General features: G+C 48.7%; 1 protein-coding gene and 1 non-coding gene across 5 annotated transcripts in view; both read right to left on the bottom strand.

The window, feature by feature from the left end:
* Mbp (myelin basic protein) overlaps positions 1-20,384 on the bottom strand; it is a 110,585-nt gene that overhangs the window by 75,924 nt on the left and 14,277 nt on the right. For all 4 annotated transcript variants that reach the window (XM_021150283.2, XM_029471817.1, XM_029471815.1 and 1 more), the window contains exon 2: positions 9,031-9,106. In XM_021150283.2, coding sequence (XP_021005942.1) covers positions 9,031-9,081 — 51 coding nt within the window. In that variant the 5' untranslated portion in view covers positions 9,082-9,106. The remainder of the gene's footprint in view (positions 1-9,030; positions 9,107-20,384) is intronic.
* Positions 10,727-10,860, bottom strand: LOC115029964. Its single transcript, XR_003835516.1, has one exon. It is a non-coding gene; the product is annotated as a small nucleolar RNA SNORA8 (small nucleolar RNA).

The raw sequence follows: 20,384 nt of genomic DNA, 5'->3' as shown, positions 1-20,384 counted from the left end.
AAGGGGGCAGTGCATATTCCGCCATGGCAGAAGGCCAAGTCCCGCCTACCTTCCTGAACTGGCATAGTGGCATTCTGGGAAGTTACCAAGAGGTCTAAATGGACGCCTGCTCTGTCTGTCTTGCAGTCCTGCTGTCAGTCAGGTGTGAACCCGAGTTTGAATGGGTAACGATTTTTTTACATCAGTCCCTCATAGACTTAATGCTCTCTACCTTCATTACCCTGTTTCATAAGGCACCAGACACCCTGCCCCATCTGGGTGGGGCGTTCCATCTCTGATGACTGCTGTATTTCTGGCATCTGTGTCTGCCTCTTCTTGGGGCTCCTGCCGATGAGCATGGGGAACCCTCAGAGCTTTAGGTCCTGGGTTCTTGGATATCAGCTACATTCTTCTGTTCCCCAAGGCTCCCCAGTGGGGAGGACCTGGGAGGGCACAGAGGACGCTGGAGCACATCCTGCTGTTTCTGTTTTACACTGCTGCTAAGTCTATGGCATTCACACTTAACATCCAGTGCCAAACAGACTATTTGTATTCAACAACTGCTGTGCCCTGGAAGTTTTGTGACAGGTGCTTACAAACTGTGTTAGTTTCTAACAATAATAATAAAAAACTTTATGATATCAATTAGCCAATAAACTAATGAAAATCAACTCTAAACCAACCAATTAGCCAACCAACCAATCAACAAAAATTTGTCAGCTACTGAGACAAGTAACCAAAGAAATTAAACCAATCAACGACCCAAAACCAATGAATCAACCAACCAATTAACCGATTAACCAACCAACCAACCAACCAACCAATCAAACAAAACCAACCACATTATCAGCTAGACAAAAGCAGCCAGACAGCCAGACATATCCTACAAGGTGAGTGAAAGAACAGATGTTATCTTCCCTGGGCTCTGAGTGCCCTGGGGTTTTCTCAGCCTTCAACCCTCTAAGGCCCCAGGCCCAAGCTGGAGTTTTGATGTCATCCCAAGACTCACACACCTGACTCTGCTGAGCATGGACTCCACAGGGAGAGCTCAGAGAGAAAGTGTGAAGACGGAGAGTCCCTGCCCTCCTCACACTGTGCCTTCTGGTGTCACATATAGCTACCTGACAGGTAGCACAGCACCTCCTGGAACACTCCTGACAGCTTGGCTATAGTGAAGAGACCCAGAGATCCCTAACGGCCAGCTGGAGACAATGGCTGCAGTTGGGTCCAGAACCTGAGAGGAGCGGAGCCTGGGGCTGTGTTTCTAGGTCATGTGATTGGGCTGCTGGCTTCTCCCTGTGCTGGAGAAAGCTTAGTAACCAGAGGCAACCTTGTAACCAGCAGCAGGAGTGTTCTCAGTTCAGGTGTGGAGGCCCTGGATACACTGGCTAATTACACAGCCTGTTGTTAATAATTACACTTCATAGCTGAGACCTGTGGCCACCCTTGGTTTACAAAGGTGTCTGTGTTCCCCAGCTGTCAGATAGGCAGAACACCTGCCACGAACACCAGAATCTACCCTGTGGTCATTCTTTGAACATGAAGCTGTGGGAAAAGCCTTTTGTCTGAATTCACCAAAGAGGAAAAACATTTGTGACTCAACACACCCAAGAAGGTTTTTACCAGGAACCCTGTGGGCACTACCTGGCACTTCCACATGTGTATCACCTAACCCGTGCCTTCTAGCCCCCAAGCTCTCATCCATTTTGTGGTAACTGGGAATTGCCTGAGTTCTCAAAACACAGTGTTTAGGCGAGTTGCCTAAAAGGTGGAGATTCCACATGCATGGATCTAGCCTTGCCCACACAGTGGCTCGATCCCTATTCTACCCACACAGGGGATAAGCCCCCACCCACACACTGCCGTCAAGTGGAAAGGTAAAATTCCCCAGCGAAACTGGTGTCTACCAAGCACAGTCTTCTCACCATGCTGTGGGTGTCTTCAGGTGAGTGTGTGGGCATCGTCTGGGCACTTCCTGCCCCTGTTCTGTGGTAGGGGAAGAGTGAGGGTGTAAGCAGGAAAGAAGAACAAAGCCTGTAAGTTCTGACTCCTTTCCCAGTGTCCTCTGAGCACTGAGGATGGAGAGTCCCCGCCCTCCTATCACTGTGTTTCCTGGTGTCACCAGTAGCCACCTGACAGGGAGTGGCGAGGCACAGCACCTCCTGGAAGACTCCAGAGAGCTTGGCTATAGTGTTTGGTTGGCCATCCAGCATGCCTAGACACCAGCATGACCCGGGGCTGTTGACAGCATGGCTGCTCTGCCTGAGTGGAACGTATGCGTGGAGAGCAGGCTGGGCAGAGCAGGGTGAGCCAAGCTGGTTAGAGCCTCACCACTTCTAATTCCAGAGGCAGGCTTGAGGGAAGGAACAGCTTACTGAAAAGCTATAGATCTGGCAGCACATCCTCTGAACAGCGAGAAGCTGCAAGCAGAGAGAGAGGCCCCGGGAGCAGGCGTACACCCCTTACAGCTGGGATGCCAGCGTTGTCATGGAAACAGATTTTCCCTGTCAGAGGGAAACACTGTTTCTTTCACCTCAGTGGCAAGCTTTGTGCTGCTTCTGACAACTCTGCCTATATTTGCAAACTAAGTGTCTCATTTCTCAGAGTGTCTCTTTAATATCGGTCTCAATGAGAGAGAGCTAGCAGGGTTGTGACAAGGATTAAATTATGCAGATTATTTGCTAAAGGTGGGGTTACCCCAGGGAAAGGACCAAAAACTTCTTCGCCCGAAGGCCAATATGAGAGGATTTTAATGTCCAAGGAAAGTTCCAGAATGTCATGAAACCCAGTCTTTCAGGTGGGTGGGAAGGGAGGCCACAAAGAAGGCTGAGGGTGGACCCAGACAGAGGCCAGAACTATTCCAGAACTTTCCAGTGACTTCCCCTCACCAACAGAGCAAAACCGGTGAACTGTTGAGAGAACACTCTGAGCTCTGATAATGGTGTCATCGGCTTTCGAGGGTTATGCTCAGCGTGGCCAAGCAGCGGCCTACTCTCTCGAAGGCAGAGGTAGGTGGCTGAAGGGTCGCATGCTGACTTACCTGGCCCATGGCCTCTTTCTCACATCCCCCTTTATCTATTGACTGTCTCTAATGATGAATCTGCCCACTGCACTTCACAGGGTGACCCCTCTTCTTTGTAAGATGCTGGTCTGGGCTATAAAGAACAATGGTACTCATGTCTCCAGGCCCCTCCGAGGTGCGGCTGAGCTGTGGGGATGGATGCCCTTCAGGCTGTCTCCTCAGCAGTATGTGCTGAGGGATAAGCACCCCCTCTACCTGGCACTGTGGAAAAAATGGAGATTCCAGGGTGTGAAGATGCTAGCCACCTCAATAACAGCAATCCTTAAAATGGATCCAGGTTCCCAGAATCCTCTATGACAGTGTCATGATGAACTACAGAGCCAGGATCTTTAAGGACATGGGCTCTGCCTGTCTAGGAAGCTGGTATGGGGGAGATGTTAGTTGAGTCACAGACTCCAAGGCCCCCAGTGCTCTGAAGAGGTTTGTGGGAAAGGTTGCGGCTGTGAGCACCAAAACCTCTCCTTTTCTTTTCTTTTACAATATTTTAACACACTTGGCCCAGGCCTCAGAAAGTCCTGATCTCTGCCCAACCCTCAGATCCACAAAGGTGCCACATCTCTTCTCTAAGGCCCAAGGCTCCTTTGGCCTTGCTCTGTGGTCCCACTCTGCAGCACTCTGTTTGCCTTCTGTTGATATGATTGAACCTTCTGGCCCTATTGCAAGGGGGAGGAGAAAACAGCTTGTTGCAGATTTGACTTCCAGGTGACAACCCATGACTGATGGAACTCAAGAAGAAACTGAAGCAGAAGCCATGGAGAAAGGCTATTTGCTAGATTGCTTACTAGCTTGTGTACACCTAGCTTTGCTATACAGCCCAGGATCATCTGCCTAGGGGATGGTGCCACCCACAGTGGACTGGGTCCTTCCATATCACCCATTAGTCAAGACAATGTCTCACAGGTCTATCTGACCAAGGCAATTCCTCAGCTGAGGTTCCTTCTCCTCAGGTGATTCTCTGGCCTGTCAACTTGATAAGAGCTGAGCAGCACCAGTGCCTTCTTGCATTCCTGTGACACCTCTGAGTGCAGTGACCTCCACTGGACCTTGTTAGAGAGTGAGGACCCCTGTGTCACTGTTCTTCCATTCAGAGTATAACTTCATGGTCTCAAGGTGGCTGTAGCCCAATGTCATCTAAGCAGCTGGTGACATGAGCTGAGATTTTCATCTGAGTGCAGCAGTGCCAAGCATTCCCTGGGTGTTTAAGAAGACTACTGTGGGTACATGAAAAAAAAAATGCATGAGTGCACTAATCCAAAGCCACGGTAGATATCTGGACTTTGAAGGAAGATAGCCACTTAGGAATTACAAGTTCCATGTCTAGCCAGAGGATGTCAAGAAGATAATATGTAGGAGCCTGCAGGCCCTGTGGGTTAGGCCAGTGCTTGAGGTGTTTTGTATGGTAGAGCCTACACTGTGGTAGGGTCTTTCTGCAGAGAGACAGGATGATCAATTGGGCTGTGCAGTGGCATCTGTCTAACAGGAGGAATTGATAGCTTCCCGGATGAAGGCTCAGATGCTGAAGCCAAGTGCCAAGGTAGGCCTAGAGAGTGCTTTTTGCTAATCTCTCTACTACCCAGTAGTTACCAAGGCTTATCAAGTAGTACGTATGTTGAGACATGAATTGTCTATTCCCAAATCCATCCACTGAAATATATATCCCAGCACCTCAGAAAATAACTATTGAAAGATGGGCCCTTCAAAGACGGGCACCATCAGTTAAGTTTCAGCTCTTAGCGTGGGCCTTGCTTCAATACGAGGAGGGGGAAGTTAGACATAGCTACATACAGGGAACCATGGGAGGACACATGGAGAAGATGCAGCCTACACAACCTGACAGAAGACCCACCCTGTGGACTGCTAGACCCCAGATATCCATCCTGTGACCTGTGAGAATAAAAATGGTCCCAGAGGGCTGGGCTCCTCTATCTATTGAGTTTCAGCATGGCCATCTCCCGGTCAGTTCAGAGAAGGCCTGGCTCCCCCAAAGAGGTGCACATTAGCACCAGTGCTGCATTTGAAGCCACTTGGTGGGTCTTGGACACTCGCTGGGCCATCAGTGGGAGGCATGGCTATCACAAAAGCTCCAAAGAGCAAACTAAGTGGGGGAAGAGACCAAGGCCCACCGTTCTGAGCATGTGCGTCCTCTCAAGGAGTCAGTGGCTTGAAACCTTCATGAACTCTACTAACTATTGGCAATCCACGGTGGAAGGGCTCAAAGTCTTAACACCCAGGACGGCTGGGCACAGGGCATCCATCACTGGCAGGGGTTGCTTTTAGCTCCTGGAAGCACTTTCTTCCTCACCCCCAGAAGCTGTCATGAGTGTGGTTCTCTAAACATCAGTCAGATACTTCAGTGTATCACCTGAACTACCTAGGGCAGTTCAAGTCATTTCCTTCCCTGGTTTTCCAAATTGTGATAGCACAGATGGACACTGGGTGTAGAATGGACAGATTGGTAAAAATCTTGCCAATTAGTGAGGGACAGCTGTTTATGACCCAGAAGGAGCCCCAGAAGATGGGGACTTCCCTCTCTCTGAAAGCAGGAAAAGTACTTGGAGGAACTGATACCCCAGTCTATGAGACGGCATCATGACTCAGGAGCCCAGTTCCCCCACCCCCAACTAGTGGCCTCTGTTCCCCTTTGGGACTCCAGCACCATCCTCTTCAGCTGGCTGGCAGGACCTGGATTCCCTAGCACAGGGCCAGCTAAAGCTTGCCAGTATTACAGCATGGCACACTTGACTGTCCGCCACTTCCTAGAAGTCTTCCTCAGCAGGAGAAGAAGATGGTGATGGCATTCTTAGACCGTGTTTCCCTCTGTGAAAACCTTGCCTGGTAACTTGAGCATGGTGCATAGAGAAGAGGCCAGGGACGCTTTTTGGTTTTGTTTTGTTTTTCGAGACCTGGTTTCTCTTTGACCTCTGTAGACCAGGCTGGCCTTGAACTCAGAAATCTGCCTGCTCCTGTCTCCCAAATGCTGGGATTAAAGGCATGCACCACCACTGCCTGGCAACCAGGGATGCTTCTTGACCAACAAAGCCAACTCTCTGAAGAGTCAGATAGAAGGGCCTCCCTGTAACAGAAGAATGCTAACCAGGCTTTATCTGCCAGGCACCTGAGGGTCTGCTGTAGTGGGTGGGGTGCTCAAGCCTTGAAGACACAGAATTGAGGGCATCTCCTCTATTTTGTGGACATTCAGAGACAAACTGAGAAGACTGTCTGCATTCAGCTGTGTGGCTGAAGTTGTAAGGAGAGACAGGGAAGGCTCGTTAGGTTGCCCCTGTACCTCAGTGTAGGAGGAGGGGGAATTCCTCAAGGGAGAAAGGAGCCTGCAGTTCCCTGGGCCAGTCCCAGTTTGTGGCTCCAGATCAGTGGGTGGATAATGAATGGGGGCAAATTCTCCCCGCGGGGCCCTCCCTAGCCCCAGAGTACAGCTCAGGGCCCTGAAGCAGAGGATCTTTCCCTTGGACTCTCAAGAGCAACAAAAAGCCCACGTTCAGTGGGCAAAGAGCGTTTACATATGGAAACTACAGTTTTAAAGCTTTTAAATCATCAGAGCTTTAAAGAAAGTGTTCAGAGAACAGTGGTCCAAGAAAGGTTTTCATGTGGGAGCTGCCATCTTCCTTTGACAGCAAGAAGCATAACTGTCACTGTGTTGTTTTACAGTGTAGACAACGGGAAGGAGACTGAGGCTTTTTGAAGCTGGGGTTTCAAATCAGTCTCTGAGAGGTGGGAGGGCTGGGTGCTGGGTGAACAATTTCGATTTTGGTGAGAGGAGATTCTAATCAAGCAACCTTGGTCAAAGCACAGTCCTCACGGTGTGTAGACCTGCCAGGGTCCAGTACTACAGACAGGCACAGCCACAAAGCCAGCATCAGCTTAATTTCACTGTGTTAGGGTAGTGCATCACCTCCACCCCACTCAACAGTGGCTGGTCATTTACACGTTTGTAAACCCGTGGCTGAGAAGCTGGGTAACCTGGCTTCACACGCGCAGGTGACCTACCTCCGAAAGCACCGAGCTTCTCACCCCGCTGTGAGGGGCGAGATAGAAAGTTGGGTGCGGTTGTCTTCCCAGCTGATGTAGAAAACTGAGTCTCAGCCAGAGTCAAGGAGGCTTTACTGTTTGTTGTTGTAAAAGAAATGCTATCCAGGCTGCAGCCAAGGGACAGCAGACTTTTGAAAAGTGCTTCTGTGTGGCGGGCACACATCATCTTTTGTCCGTAGTGGTAGGCACAGTGTTTTATGTCGGACACAAGGTGGATGAAAAAGAATTTGAGCAGTTTTTCTTCCTCCATGAGTTAGGTGGTAGTGGGACAGGCGGGCGGGGCTCAGAAAGCTGATCCACTGGGCGTATGTGGTAGTTTGAATGAGAACAACCATGCCCCCAAGGTACAGGCATTGAACACTTGGACCCCAGTTGGTGGTGCTGTTTGTTTGGATAGGGTTAAATGTGGCCTTGCTGGAGGAATTATGTCACTGGAGGAGGTGTCACTGGAGGCGGGCTTTGAGAGTTTAAAGGACCAACACCATTTCAGGTTCATTCTCTGCTCCATGCATGTTCAAGACATGAGCTTTCAGTATCCACTTCCTGCTGACATGCCTGCTGCCTACAGCCACACTTCCCTACCATGTTGGATTCGTATCCCTCTCGAACCATAACCCAAGTGAACGCTGGCTTCCATAAGTTGTTTTGGTCATATTGTGTTTAATCACAATTTTAAAAAGTAACTAGGACTGTATCTCCTCACGATCAGAAATGATTCTTCAGTGACGGAGAGTGGACAAAAATTCAGGCAATAGTACTCTGTGGTCACGTAGGGTTCGTGTGAGGATGCTGAGTGTGGAGACACTTAGAATATAACAGTGACGTCATTGGTCAGACCTCACCAGGAAAGACCGTGCAGAGAAACCCACCAAGGAGAGGAAGCTGGTGTGCACAAGGGAGGGGATGTTTCTAAATCTTAATATTTATTTATTTATTTATTTATTTATTGCTTCACTCATCTGTATGTTCCAAACATTTGTGACAAGCTGTAGAAGGTATGGGGAGGGGGACAGAACTGAAAACCAATAATCTACCAGCCTGTGGCTGGGCTGTCATCAACCTGTGTGTCCTGGGCAATGTGAGGTTCTGAAGGTAGAGAGGACAACCCAAATTCTGGGGAAAAACCTGGGTCATATAAGTGTGGGATATGCGGTAGAGGAAGGAGCCTTGCATATCACAGCTGTGCATCTTCACGTGGACTGCTGGGGGACTCCGAGAGGTACAGACAGGGCAGAGCAAGACCCTGGTGGGAACCAGGAGACATGTTGCCGATCCCCTGGGGAAAAGACCCAGAATCTACCTACATTTCCCACAGCTGACCTCAGCAGGCAGAGGTCTGCCAGCACTAGGCAGAGGAAGCAGCCCACCTGCTTGCCACCCTTTGACCACACCTAAGACTCAGGTTCAGCTTCGCAACCCAAAGTCAGGGCCTTGCTCTACCAAGCAGGGAGGTGCGCTAATTCAGGGAACGAGGTTTGTTACTGATTTATGAATGGGGTTCACAGCTTCAACAGACAGGTCAAGGAGATAGTGAAGTTTGGGAATACTATTACAAATAAGGAATGCTGAACGATAAACGCAAAGGGACCGTACAGTGTCTGTTCTCCCGAGAATACTGAGTCTAGGATGAGTCCAGTGGATCACAGGTGGGGCCTCTTCCTCTTCCCTATCTCCCTCTTTCTTTCCCTCCCACCCACACCGTGTGTGGAGCCATCCCTCTCCTTCTTCACTTGCTTCCCAGGCCATGATGGATGGACCCACTGAGAGGCAATCCTCCTGAATAAATTACAACAATATCTAATATCAACAGCAAGGACCCAGTCTCCACCCAGCCATTCAGCAACTGTTCTTGTTAAGGCTCTACTTCGACTTTGGCTGAACTAATCCCTGGGGCTGGAGAGCAGGCCTCAGCCGAGCCTTACCTTACTGGCCTTCTCAGCAGCTAAATCTCTCTTTCCGGAGTGGTTTCCCATGGCGACCCAATGGGCTGTTCAAGAGCTAGAAGAGAAGAGAAGGTGTCAGCTGCGAAGCCAATGCTTCTGGAGGGCGTTGACCACAGCAAAAAATCCCATGATCCACAGTAGTCCCTGAGAGTTTAAGAGACACATCCAAAGTTGCCAACAAATATTGTTCCTGGGCTCTCAGGGAAAGATCGAGAAAACAGAATGACAACTGTCTAATTCTGCTCAGTGATCGACTTTTGAGTGTGTGATCATCTATAAAGATGTCTGCCCACTCAAGGCCCCGCCGACCATCAAATGTAGATGCAATACCCAGAGCTCCAACTTGTATTTGAATGTAACAGGGTGGGGGTGGGGGTGGGGGGTGGGAGGAGCATGGGCAGGGAAGAGGAGCTGAGGTGTCAGAAATGTTCTGTAGAATTTTCCAAATGGAAGGTGATGGACAGATGTTCATGCCTCCTCCTGGAGAAGCTGGCCATCACGGGTGGCCCAGGCCAGAGCAATGTTGTTTCTTATATAACTATCCAAGGAATGTGCAGAATTTGCAGGGAAGATAAAGTTGAATAAAGACAAGCATGTCCTCCTCATTTCCATTTCCTAGCCCCAGTCTTAGCAGCAAACACACACTATTCTTTTCCAAAAGGTGCTCAGAGCTGAGGAATTTGGCCCAAAGCCATTCCCATCAAAGCAAGTTCTGGCCACGCGATTAACCGATCCTTCCGATCCTTCCGTAGAGTGACACTGGCCTGATTCTTCCAGGAAATCATTTTAGGGTCATTTAAACATGTGAGCACTCCAGAGCTCACTCCCCAGTCAATCCCAGGAAACGTCACAAAAGGAGGCGTTCAAGTCACTTGGATTTTTAAAGTAGGAACAGAGCAGGACACAGCAGCACAGCCTGCGTAAAAGGCGCATTTTGTTCTTTAAAGCTCAGTCTTTTCATGGATGTGAGGAGCCCAGCACCCGACTTTCCATCTCCCCCACACCTGGAGCACTTTGGTAACTAAAGAAGACTAAACGTGAGTGATTGGCACACGTCATCTCAGCACTTGTGATGTGGAGGCAGGAGATCAGCAGTTCAAGGCCACCCTCAGCTATTTAGCTAGTTCAAGGCCAGACAGGGTTAATGGGCCATATGGAGTCCTTTTCAAAAGTACAAAACAAAAGGGGAAACCCTGAAACCCTAAAAGCAACAGCAGCAGCAACAACAACAATGGTGGAAAAGGAAGGGGAAGAGGAAGGGGAAGAGGAAGGGGAAGTGAGGAAGAAGCAGGGGGAAAGAAGAGATGTTGATGCCTGGGCACAGGTCTCCCTCTCAGTGGCCCCACAGCCTGGCTTAACTGATATGAAGTCACTAGACTGGGGTTCCGGTCTTCCAGCCTAAAGGCAGCTATTGTCTGACCTTTGGGGAGAGAGAACAGGGTATGTCCTAGATTGGGTTTCTATTGCAGAGCACCATGACCAAGCAAGTTAAGGAGGAAAGGGTTTATTCGGCTCATACTTCCAGATCATAGTCCATCCCTGGAGGAAGTCAGGACAGGAACTCAAGCAGGGCAGGAACCTGGAGGCAGGGGCTGAGGTAGAGGCCATGGAGGGACTGCTTACTGGCTGGCTTCCCCTGGCTTGCTCAGCCTGCTTTTTTTTTTTTTTTTTTTTAAACTGTATCATTAGAAATACCAGGTTTAACATGCACAAAGCCAAGAAAAAACGATGCCAGATAGTGAGTGTCTATTGCACTGTCTTTTGAACACCTCAGTCTGCTTTCTTATAGAATCCAGGAATACCAGCCCAGGGATGGTCCCACCCACCACGGGCTGAGCCCTCCCCCATTGATCACTAATGAGAAAATGCCTTAGAGCTGGAGCTCGTGGAGACATTTCCTCAAGGGAGGCTCCTTCCTCTCTGATGACTCTACCTTGTGTCAAGCTGACACACAACACCAGTCAGCACAGGGCAGATTCCCAAGCTCTGAGGGTTCCACTTGGTTTATTAGTGCAGCGCCCCAAGTCCTTTAATCCTTAAAAGCCATATAGCATAAACATCCTGATGTGAGCTGTCTGGCTCTCTGACTCCGTCTTACAGGATGGTAACTAAGAAACGGCTGTTCTCCATCTCTGTTACAACCCATCTCTGTGGAATCCTCGGACACTCACTCCAACTTATGGAATAAAGCGTTGCTCAATGTACAACTGAAAACAGCACCAAGAACTTATTCTGCGATTCTGCCTACAGTGTGGCGGTCCCCTCTGGGTACAGGACCCATGTGCGTGGTGGCAACAGCTCTGTGCAAAGGCGAAGCCACTTCTGCTTTTTACTGTGCGGCTGGAAAGGGTGTAGATAGATGGGTCTGAGTGGGGTTTTAAAGGGCTCACGTGAGGCCGCTTCAGTGGAAGTAGCCACCATGCTCTGTCTGGCGAATGAAAGATAAGGTCCTGACAATGACGACCACTGAGGAAGCACAGGGTGACTTCTGTGTTTGGTGTGTGTGGTCTGTAAAAGGCAAAATTTCCTAGGTAGGTGACTTCAGCACCCATGGCTGGTCTACCAATGTCTTCTTCTTGATTTAAACTGTCACAATCCCTGTGAGCAGCAGCCCTGTCAATGGGAATTGGAGGTTTAAGGGCTTGGGGACCTAAAACAATTGGAGAGAGAAAGATTATCAAAGAATGACCCTTCTATATCCTGTGGGCGGACCCAAGCATTCGAGTGGTTTGTGCATGGTCAGCCTTGAGTCATTCATTCTGAACTTTGACCTCTAATTCCGTGCCATTTCTAAAAGCCCAGACGTGATGCTTTCTTCTTCCAAAAGCCTCCAAGATGCGTCCCAAGTTGAAAGTGTGGGGCCACCTGTGTGTTGCGTGTGATTTAAAAATGCACGCTTTTCCCTTGCCTGGTGCCAGCAATGGTCATCTCACCCAACTCCCAAGGCTAGCTCCGCCAAACCTCTAACGACCGCCCCATGGCTGTGTCCTTATCACTGTGAATGGAAAACACCAGACGGCCTTAATATTTTAAAACCAGCCAGAAAACTGCTGGGTGAAGAATATCTTGCCCCATCCTCCTTAGCCTCTGCAGCCACCTGTGGAGGTTACAAACTATCGGTCCGTGAGAGTTACTCGTCTGCTACTTCCTCTCCCTCTACAGCCTGGTCTGATTCCCCAAATTTCTCCTTGTCCCCTTCTTTCCCTCCTGGAACCTGGAAAACCCACCTTATTCTCTTCACCCAGCAATTAGCTTCTGCTGTCTTAATTGACCCCATCAAGAAACAATTAGGGAACCAGATTTTAGTTATCAGCTCCTTCCCCTACACCGATGTATTCTGGACAAAGGGGAACTGGTTTGATTCAGTCCCTTCAAGCTTAGCTGTCCCACCAAGCCAAGGCTTCATCAGACTTTGTATCGAGATTCCATGATGATTCCCGGGGTGACAATTTCCACCAATATTTCAAAATCCTAAGGGTGCCAGATGCAACCACCACTGCAATAACAAAATCACCAACCAGACTTCTGGATAAACTTAGTTCTGGTGAGGGGACACAGTGTACTGGGGAGGCTGAAGCGGACTTCTGGGAGTATCAGACCTGCCTAGATCTATAGTTAAGTTCCAGGAAAGCCAGGGCTATATTGTAAGAACCTGCCTTTAAAGTAACAACAACAATAAATAAAACTGGTGACTAGCCTGCAGTGTATGACAGATGAAGAGGCAGAAGAAAGGCAAGTGACACAAAGTGACCACAGGTGTCCAGGGCCTCCTGAGGCGAGCCTTCGGGGACTGTGTCCTTGCTTAGAGTGTGATAACAAAGGAGCTTGAAGGTCCTTTGTGTTCTGGCCCCCGGATGACAGACAGTTAGTCTTGTTAAATCTCATGACTGCCTTTAGGCCCTGCTTGGGGACTGGGAACTTGAACCACCAGCTGCTACCACAGAGTGCTGCTGGGAAGAGCTGACTGTGTCTGCAGTTAGCCTTATTTTGGGTTCAGTTTTGCAGTGAATTGGAGCAAGAGAGAAAATATGGTTTCAGCAAAGATGCTGCAGGAACCCTGGTGATTGTGCAGGCTGCCCTTGGATAACTAAGGATGTTCTGAATAAAGCGGAGGACTGGGACAAGGGAGACATCCATGTGTCATGCTACTGTGACATTCTTCTACACTGGTCAGCTTCTCAGCCTGCAGGACTTGGGGCAGTCTTGGATAGTGTCTGTCCTAAGACTGTCTCCGATGCCAAGTGGAGCCTGAAACATACTCTTGGGGATAGTTAGTCACCTCCATGTGGTAGGAGGCAACCCAATGTTAACTGTGATATCTGTTTCTAATTATGGGCTCCCCAAATTTGCCCTGGAGGAGCCAGCTGGAGGGGAGTCCCTGGCCATCTGAGGAAGGAAGGCATCAGTGACTCAGGTCCCTGGGTCCTTGGTAATTTCCCACCTGTGTTTTGCAAGGGGCTTGGGCTTTCTGAAGGGCAAACAGGACAAGTGAGGCCCTGTCCTGATGAAGCCTTCAAGGCAGAGTGACCTTGGGTGGGGCTCTGCTCCTTTGAGCCTTAATTTCTTTCCTTTTTTTTTTTAAAAAGCATTTTAAAGAATTTTATTTGTAATATGCCATTTGTTCATCATATTTTGTACTTTAAATAAAATTAAGATTTGCTTAGGGGGCTGGTGAGATGGCTCAGTGGGTAAGAGCACCCGACTGCTCTTCCAAAGGTCTGGAGTTCAAATCCCAGCAGCCACATGGTGGCTCACAACCATCCGTAACGAGATCTGACTCCCTCTTCTGGAATGTCTGAAGACAGCTACAGTGTACTTACCTATAATAAATAAAAAAATAAAAACATAAATCTAAAAAAAAAGATTTGCTTATGGTAAATTTTTAAGTAACTATAATTTTGTGAATCAAATTATAATTTTCATGGACCCTGGTTTTTCATTCTTAATTGGTTAAGAGAATAAAGTTTAATTTCTGGATTCCTCTTAAAATGAAATATAATAAATCAAAGAGAAAACATTAATAGATCTAGGAACGAAACTAAACATTAAAAAGAAGTTTAAGACGGTATGTCATTATGATTGAAGGCAAAATAATGGTGTCGATAATGTCATTATTAGTAAAGACATGAATGTAATATTGGGAATTTATAAATTGTAAATAGTAAAATTGAGAATACATGTAATATCAGAAGATTAAGTTTCATCTATAAGACCCCATAAACTTGATATTAATGTTTATTATTAATTTCTTATGCCATTGAAGTGATCCAAGTTCTCATCCTGCCTTGGAGTGACCAGGAAACCTGGGAGCTGTAGGGGTGTCAGGCTGGGGTCAGGGTAAGGATGTTTGAGGGGTAGATTGTTGCTGTCTGTCCCTAGTGCTTAGGCCTCGCCTCCTGGGAAGAACGGTAAGCAGCTGAGGAGACACCACCTCCTCTCTCCCTTTAATATATTGCTGAGGTTGAGACATGACTTTCCAGCTGCAAGAGCCTCCACTCAAACTGCCAAGGCCAAGGGAAGGGCAAATGCCCGTGCACTGAGAAGTCCTGGCATTATGTAACACCATTAGCCAAGACGCAAACTCCACAGCCAAGTGAAGGAAAGGGCAGGGGGGAGACCCACTGAGAGCCCTGGGTGGGGAGGTGGGGAAAGAGAGAAAGCAAGAACAACTGTCTAACTTCCAAGGGACCTCTGGGTATTACACAAATGTGCATAGGGTGTTTCCGAAATAACGCTGGGTGCAATTGAAAACCAGCCTGCTTCCATCTTAGGCTTAAAAATCCATCATATATATAGTAAAGGAAAGCTAGGTTCATTCCTATTAATGAGTACATCTCTGTTTCTCAAGGATTGGGCTATACCTCTCCTGTAACCTTAGCTACAAATGGTTCTGTCCTGCCTCTTCCAGGAAACAGTTATGTCCTTGTTTCCAAGGGCTCTTATGACTACCTTGTTATGGCCACCTTGTTATAACCCACTTACTTGCTCTGCTCCCGTAACCCCACCTATTTGCCTGCCAAATATCCCACTTGGAAGCCCCGTACTCATGAACTACAAAACCTCTTATCTTACTCATTTCCAGTGTTGAACTCTTGAACTCTGCCTTTAGAGTGAGACAGCCTGTATACACGAATAGCAAACTTGCATTAATTAATTGCCTGCCTTAGTTAGTTTGGCCATGATTTGGGTTTGTGTTCTTTCTCTTCAAAGCTCTGAGATGAATACAATCATAGCGGCAAAGTGGTCTATGGGAACCTCACTGAGGCATACTTATGACAGACATTAGTAGTTGAGAGCCAGCAGACTGGCATCCACGCCACCTTCCCTTCCTCCCAGAAGCTGCTCAAGTGAAAGCGTGACCACAGTTGCTGTCCAGATATCAAATACTCAATGGCCAGGAGCTGCTCATGTGTACGGCTGTGTCCACTGCTTATCAGGGCTGGTGGCTTAGCATGTGTAGGGTGTACTTGCACATGCCGAAGGAGATAGGTGTCTTGTGCGTCACTGGACATAAATGGCAGCTGTACTATTTCACAGATTTCAAGTGCTTTTGGCTCTCTCTCTCTCTCTCTCTCTCTCTCTCTCTCTCTCTCATTAAATGACACGCTGTTGATTGCAAAATGTGTTTTTCTTTTTTCCCCCTGAGTTCATGTACAAGGAAGCGGTCCTAAAATAGGCGTTTCCATGGAGCTACGGGGATTATTTTTTGCCACGGTATGCTTTATCCCTCACGTTTCCGTAAACCTTTGAAACTGAGAAACTTTACAGCAGTAGGCCCTGCCAGCCCCTTCCCAGTGCATGGCTCAGGAAGTGACGCTCGGGAGAGTGAGGGAACCATGGTCTTTCTAGTTACATCAGGCTCAAAACTTGGAAGTGACTTTTGGGGGGGGTTGTGCATCACTGCTGGTGTAGTGGCGAGGACGTATAAAGGAAGATGGATGGCGGTTCTAATTCATCAGATCATTTTTTATCTCATTTAAGCTAAATTCCTGAGGAATCAGACTTTCGTCATGCAGATAAAGGGTCAACAAACCATGACTCACGCATCTGAAATGTCTGGATCTGCCTTGCTTGATTTCCACACACTCTCTCGCTGCTGTGGTCAAGCTGCGGAGTTGCAGTGCACACAGATTTTCAGTCCAGCTCTATAGAAAGGAGTTTCCCCACATGTGATATAAAATAGCATTCTTTGGAGTCCCAAGAAAGCTGGTTTTGTGAGTGTTTTCACAGAAGAGATCCCGGGGCCATCAAGATAGCTCAGTGGATAAATGGCACTGGCCACCAAGCTGGAAGATTTGAATTCCACCTCTGGAACCCACATTGTAGAAGAAGAGAAGTAGTTCCTGAAAGCTATATATATATGGAAAGAGAGAGGGTGGAGGGACAGAGGGAGGGAGGGAGGGAGAGAGGGGAGAGAGGGAGAGAGAGAGAGAGAGAGAGAGAGAGAGAGAGAGAGAGAGAGAGAGAGAGAGAGTAATAGCTAGTAATATGCAGGGAGAGGACCTTCTCCCAGCCCCCACCCTTTCCTTATTCTTTAAGACAGAGAATCACACCTGTGGTTATCTGCCAACACAGCAGCCCAGGTGGAGACCGTTTCCCAGGATGCCTTGCAGTTTCATGTGGTCATGTCCTGGCAAGGGGCTTTCTGCTTTCAGCAAACACTTAGGAAGCATTTGTTCTGTGCCTCAATGAGTCACCAAATAAACAAGTCTTTCTGTATTTGTGGACTGTAACACGCACAGGATACTCAGTCCCAAAGCCTGCCCACCGAGACAGATTTTTGTAAAACTATCCCAGTATCTGTGACTGAGGAAAAGGGGTGGGGGTAAACATTGGCAAAGGCTTAAAATCCCTTTAAAGGGGTTGCTCTCTCTGCCTTTTCAAGTCCTTGAAACCTCATTCTCAACAGCCAGCCCATGAGTTTCATCGCTAGCTGTTCACGGTTGCCAGTCCTTGTAGACTTAGATATCTGCATTGCCCAGTGGCTCTGCTTTCTATCCCTGCCTAGACCATATGTTCTTAGAGACGGTTTAGCATCAGTGGTGGAACTGTGACACACATGGGGATGCTGTAGTGTTTGGGAGGAGGCAGACACCCGATCCGGAAGAATTCCAAAGAAAGAAAGGATAGTATAGACTGCATGAGTCAGAAGGCTCCTTAAAGAAAACCTGGCTGGGCAGTGGTGGCACACGTCTTTAATCCCAGCACTTGGGAGGCAGAGGCAGGAGGATTTCTGAATTCAAAGTCAGCCTGGTCTACAGAGGGAGTTCCAGGACAGCTAGGGCTACACAGAAAAACCCTGTCTTGAAACAAACAAACTAACTAACCCCAATCAAGCAAAAACAAAACAAAACAAAAACAAAAACAACAACAAAACAACCCAAAAAAAAACCCAAACCAAACCAAACCAAACAAAACAAGAACCTGGGTAGTTTACTTGAAAATGGAGACTGAAGTCCCAGGAATGACTAAGGGAATGTGAGCTGAAGAGGGAACATTTCACAAGTCTAGCATCTTCCCTTTGCAGGACAGGAGGTTTCCTGCTAGACTCTGCAGCAGGAACTCTTCCTGTGTATCAGGTTCTGCAGGCCCACGGCCTCTTACAGAGACTCCTATTCATGCCCCCAAGAGCCCCCAGGACCACAGACTGACATTATGACCTGGACTAAGTGGGGTAGTTTCTCAGGTGCCACATTTAACATGCTGGGTTCTCCTGCCGATGAAATAAGCCCCACCCTGAATGTGGACACAGATGGCCTCACTTGGGAGCAGTGGATGACTCTGCTTCCTTGACTTTTAAAGAAAGACAGGGAAGAAACCCAATAGATCAGGGGACATGCACGATATAAAAGATCTCAAGGGGACAGACGCTGAGTGGCCAGGCTTAGCCCTTGGTGTCTTCTCTGAGCCCGTCTTGCTCTGTCTTTGCCTTTCTCTTTCTGTGTCTCCTCCCTCTCCTCTGCCTCACTCTCTTTTGTCAGCACGCATGAAATCATTGCTCCGTTGCCAACATTCTTGTAACAGCCTGTGCTTAGAGCTCAGACACAGCTAGCAAGCGGCATCACCGAGACGGCAGCAAAACAGCACGTGTATGCAGGCATGCACACACAAGGCATACAGTCACACATATGGACACACATAGACATACATTCATACATGCATGCATATATACACAGGTACACACTCACATATACACACACAAAGGCATGCCTTCATACATATACACACAGACTTATACAGGCATAATCTATATACGCTCAGAACACATGGACATACCCTCACAGATATACTATACCCACATGTACACACACGCGAGCGCACACACACACACACACACACACACACACACACACACACACACACACGATGGGCTGGTTCACAGTTGCAGGAGGGGGAACTTCAGAAGGTAAACTGACTTTAACTAAGAAGTAGCAGCTGGCTGTTGGCTCATGAGCGTCTCCATCCAGTCAGGTACACACACCACACCTCTGGTGTGTGAGAGTCAGGAACCCACACTCATTAAAGGCTAAGTGGCCTTGTGTTCCTGTCCCAACACTTTCACCTTGTTGGGAACAATCGGCTCCTCTCTCCTTGAGTCTTCCTCCTTACCTACCCTGCCTCTGGCTCTTTGGACTGGGGTCTTCTCCACGGCAGAATGCGACACTGCTTATCACTGGGAAACAGCAGACAGGGCAGGTCCCCTCCCTACCTCTCTGGCTGGTTCTAGCTCTCCCCCACCATCCTGTGCAGACTCAGACTCTCTCTCTCTCTCTCTCTCTCTCTCTCTCTCTCTCTGTGTGTGTGTGTCTCTGTCTCTCTCTCTCTCTCTCTCTCTCTCTCTCTCTCTCTCTCTCTCTCTGAGTGTGTGTCTTTGTGTGTGTGTGCACACGGGCCTGAGCTGCTTCCTATGTGGCTCTCTTCCATCCTCTGCCTACATCCTCCCAGCTGAGGATATGTCTCAGTGATGGCTTCTTTTCTAGGTCTCTTCTTCCAGACCTGGGGATTTCTGCTTTGGAGTCAGGGACACATTCATCTGCCTGATTGCAAGCCTGTCTTTTTGAGACTTGTTAGGCCTAAGCATGTCTACAGCACAGAGCAATGTCTGAAGGTTGTTGAAATTCACTTTAGAGGAATGTTCCAGAACTGCAGGAAAATGGACTCTGTGGAAACCTGACTCCCTTCCATCCCTTGAGTTGATCACTTAAGAGCACTGGCTGATTCTGGCGAGCTATCACCAGAGTGAATCAGCAGACGTCTGGTCCTGAGGCTGCCAGCTTGCTCTCAGGATATCTCAGCTCCACAGTGTGGAGCTCATTAGAGACTGCACAGCAGTTCACTCCAGCTCAGGCTGGGTCAGCTACAGGGCTATGTGTGTGTATGTGCACACATGCATAGGCAGGAGTGTGTGTACATGTTCAAGCGCGCGTGTGCACATTCATGCATCTCTGCGTGGGGGTCAGAGGTCAACTTCAGACATCATGCCTCAGGCACTCTCCACCTTGAATTTAGAGACTGGGTCTCTCCCTAGGACTTCGGGCTCAGGGATCAGACTGGTCTGACTCTTCAGTGAACCCTAAGGATCTGCCTGTCTCCACCTCCTCAGTGCTGGGATCACAAGTGCACACCACATACCCATGGGCTTTGGAGACGGAACTCAGGCTTTTATGACTGTGAGGCAAGCACACGCTTTGCTGCCTGAGCCACCTCCACAGACTCCAGCTTGAGATCTCTGTATTTATCTACAAAGGACACTCAACTTCTGCAGCTTTTATGGGAAGATATGGAGCTCTCCAGGAGTAAATAACAGGGTCACCAGGAAGCTGCTGGGTCTGTGAGGCCAGACAGGCTGAGGCAGCACACCCCTGGGGGGCCTGACTCCTGGGAAGGACGACTCACCGAGGGAGGTATCTGAAGTTATGCACCCTTCCCCTGCCATCGCTGCTGGTTCCTAAGTCATGTTTGTCTGAACTGGTCATGAGGAAGCAATGTCCCACCCCGCTGGCTTCCGCTGGCTTCCGTGAGACCGGGTCACAGGTATGCTTTGTATCCCAAGCATGCGCTGTACAGCTGCCCCACCCCAGTTGGGATGGTACTGGAGAGGAAACACCCAAGGCTCTAGGAACAGACATGCTAGGGCAGCACCCTTTGGGTCCCACCTTCCCTGATGTGCTCTGGGGACTTGGCGCCTGTTTCTCCTTATCTGTAGAGGCCCAGGCGACACACTCCATTTCCTGATGGTGCCATGGAGTGCTGGTAATGAATGCAGGCACAGAGACATGAATGAGGCCCTGGTTTGGGATCTCCCTTATGTGTCAGCCCCAACTTTATCTTCG

This window comes from Mus caroli, chromosome 18, assembly GCF_900094665.2.
Source record: "Mus caroli chromosome 18, CAROLI_EIJ_v1.1, whole genome shotgun sequence".
Taxonomy (NCBI): domain Eukaryota; kingdom Metazoa; phylum Chordata; class Mammalia; order Rodentia; family Muridae; genus Mus; species Mus caroli.
This window is presented reverse-complemented; position numbering and strand designations above follow the sequence as displayed.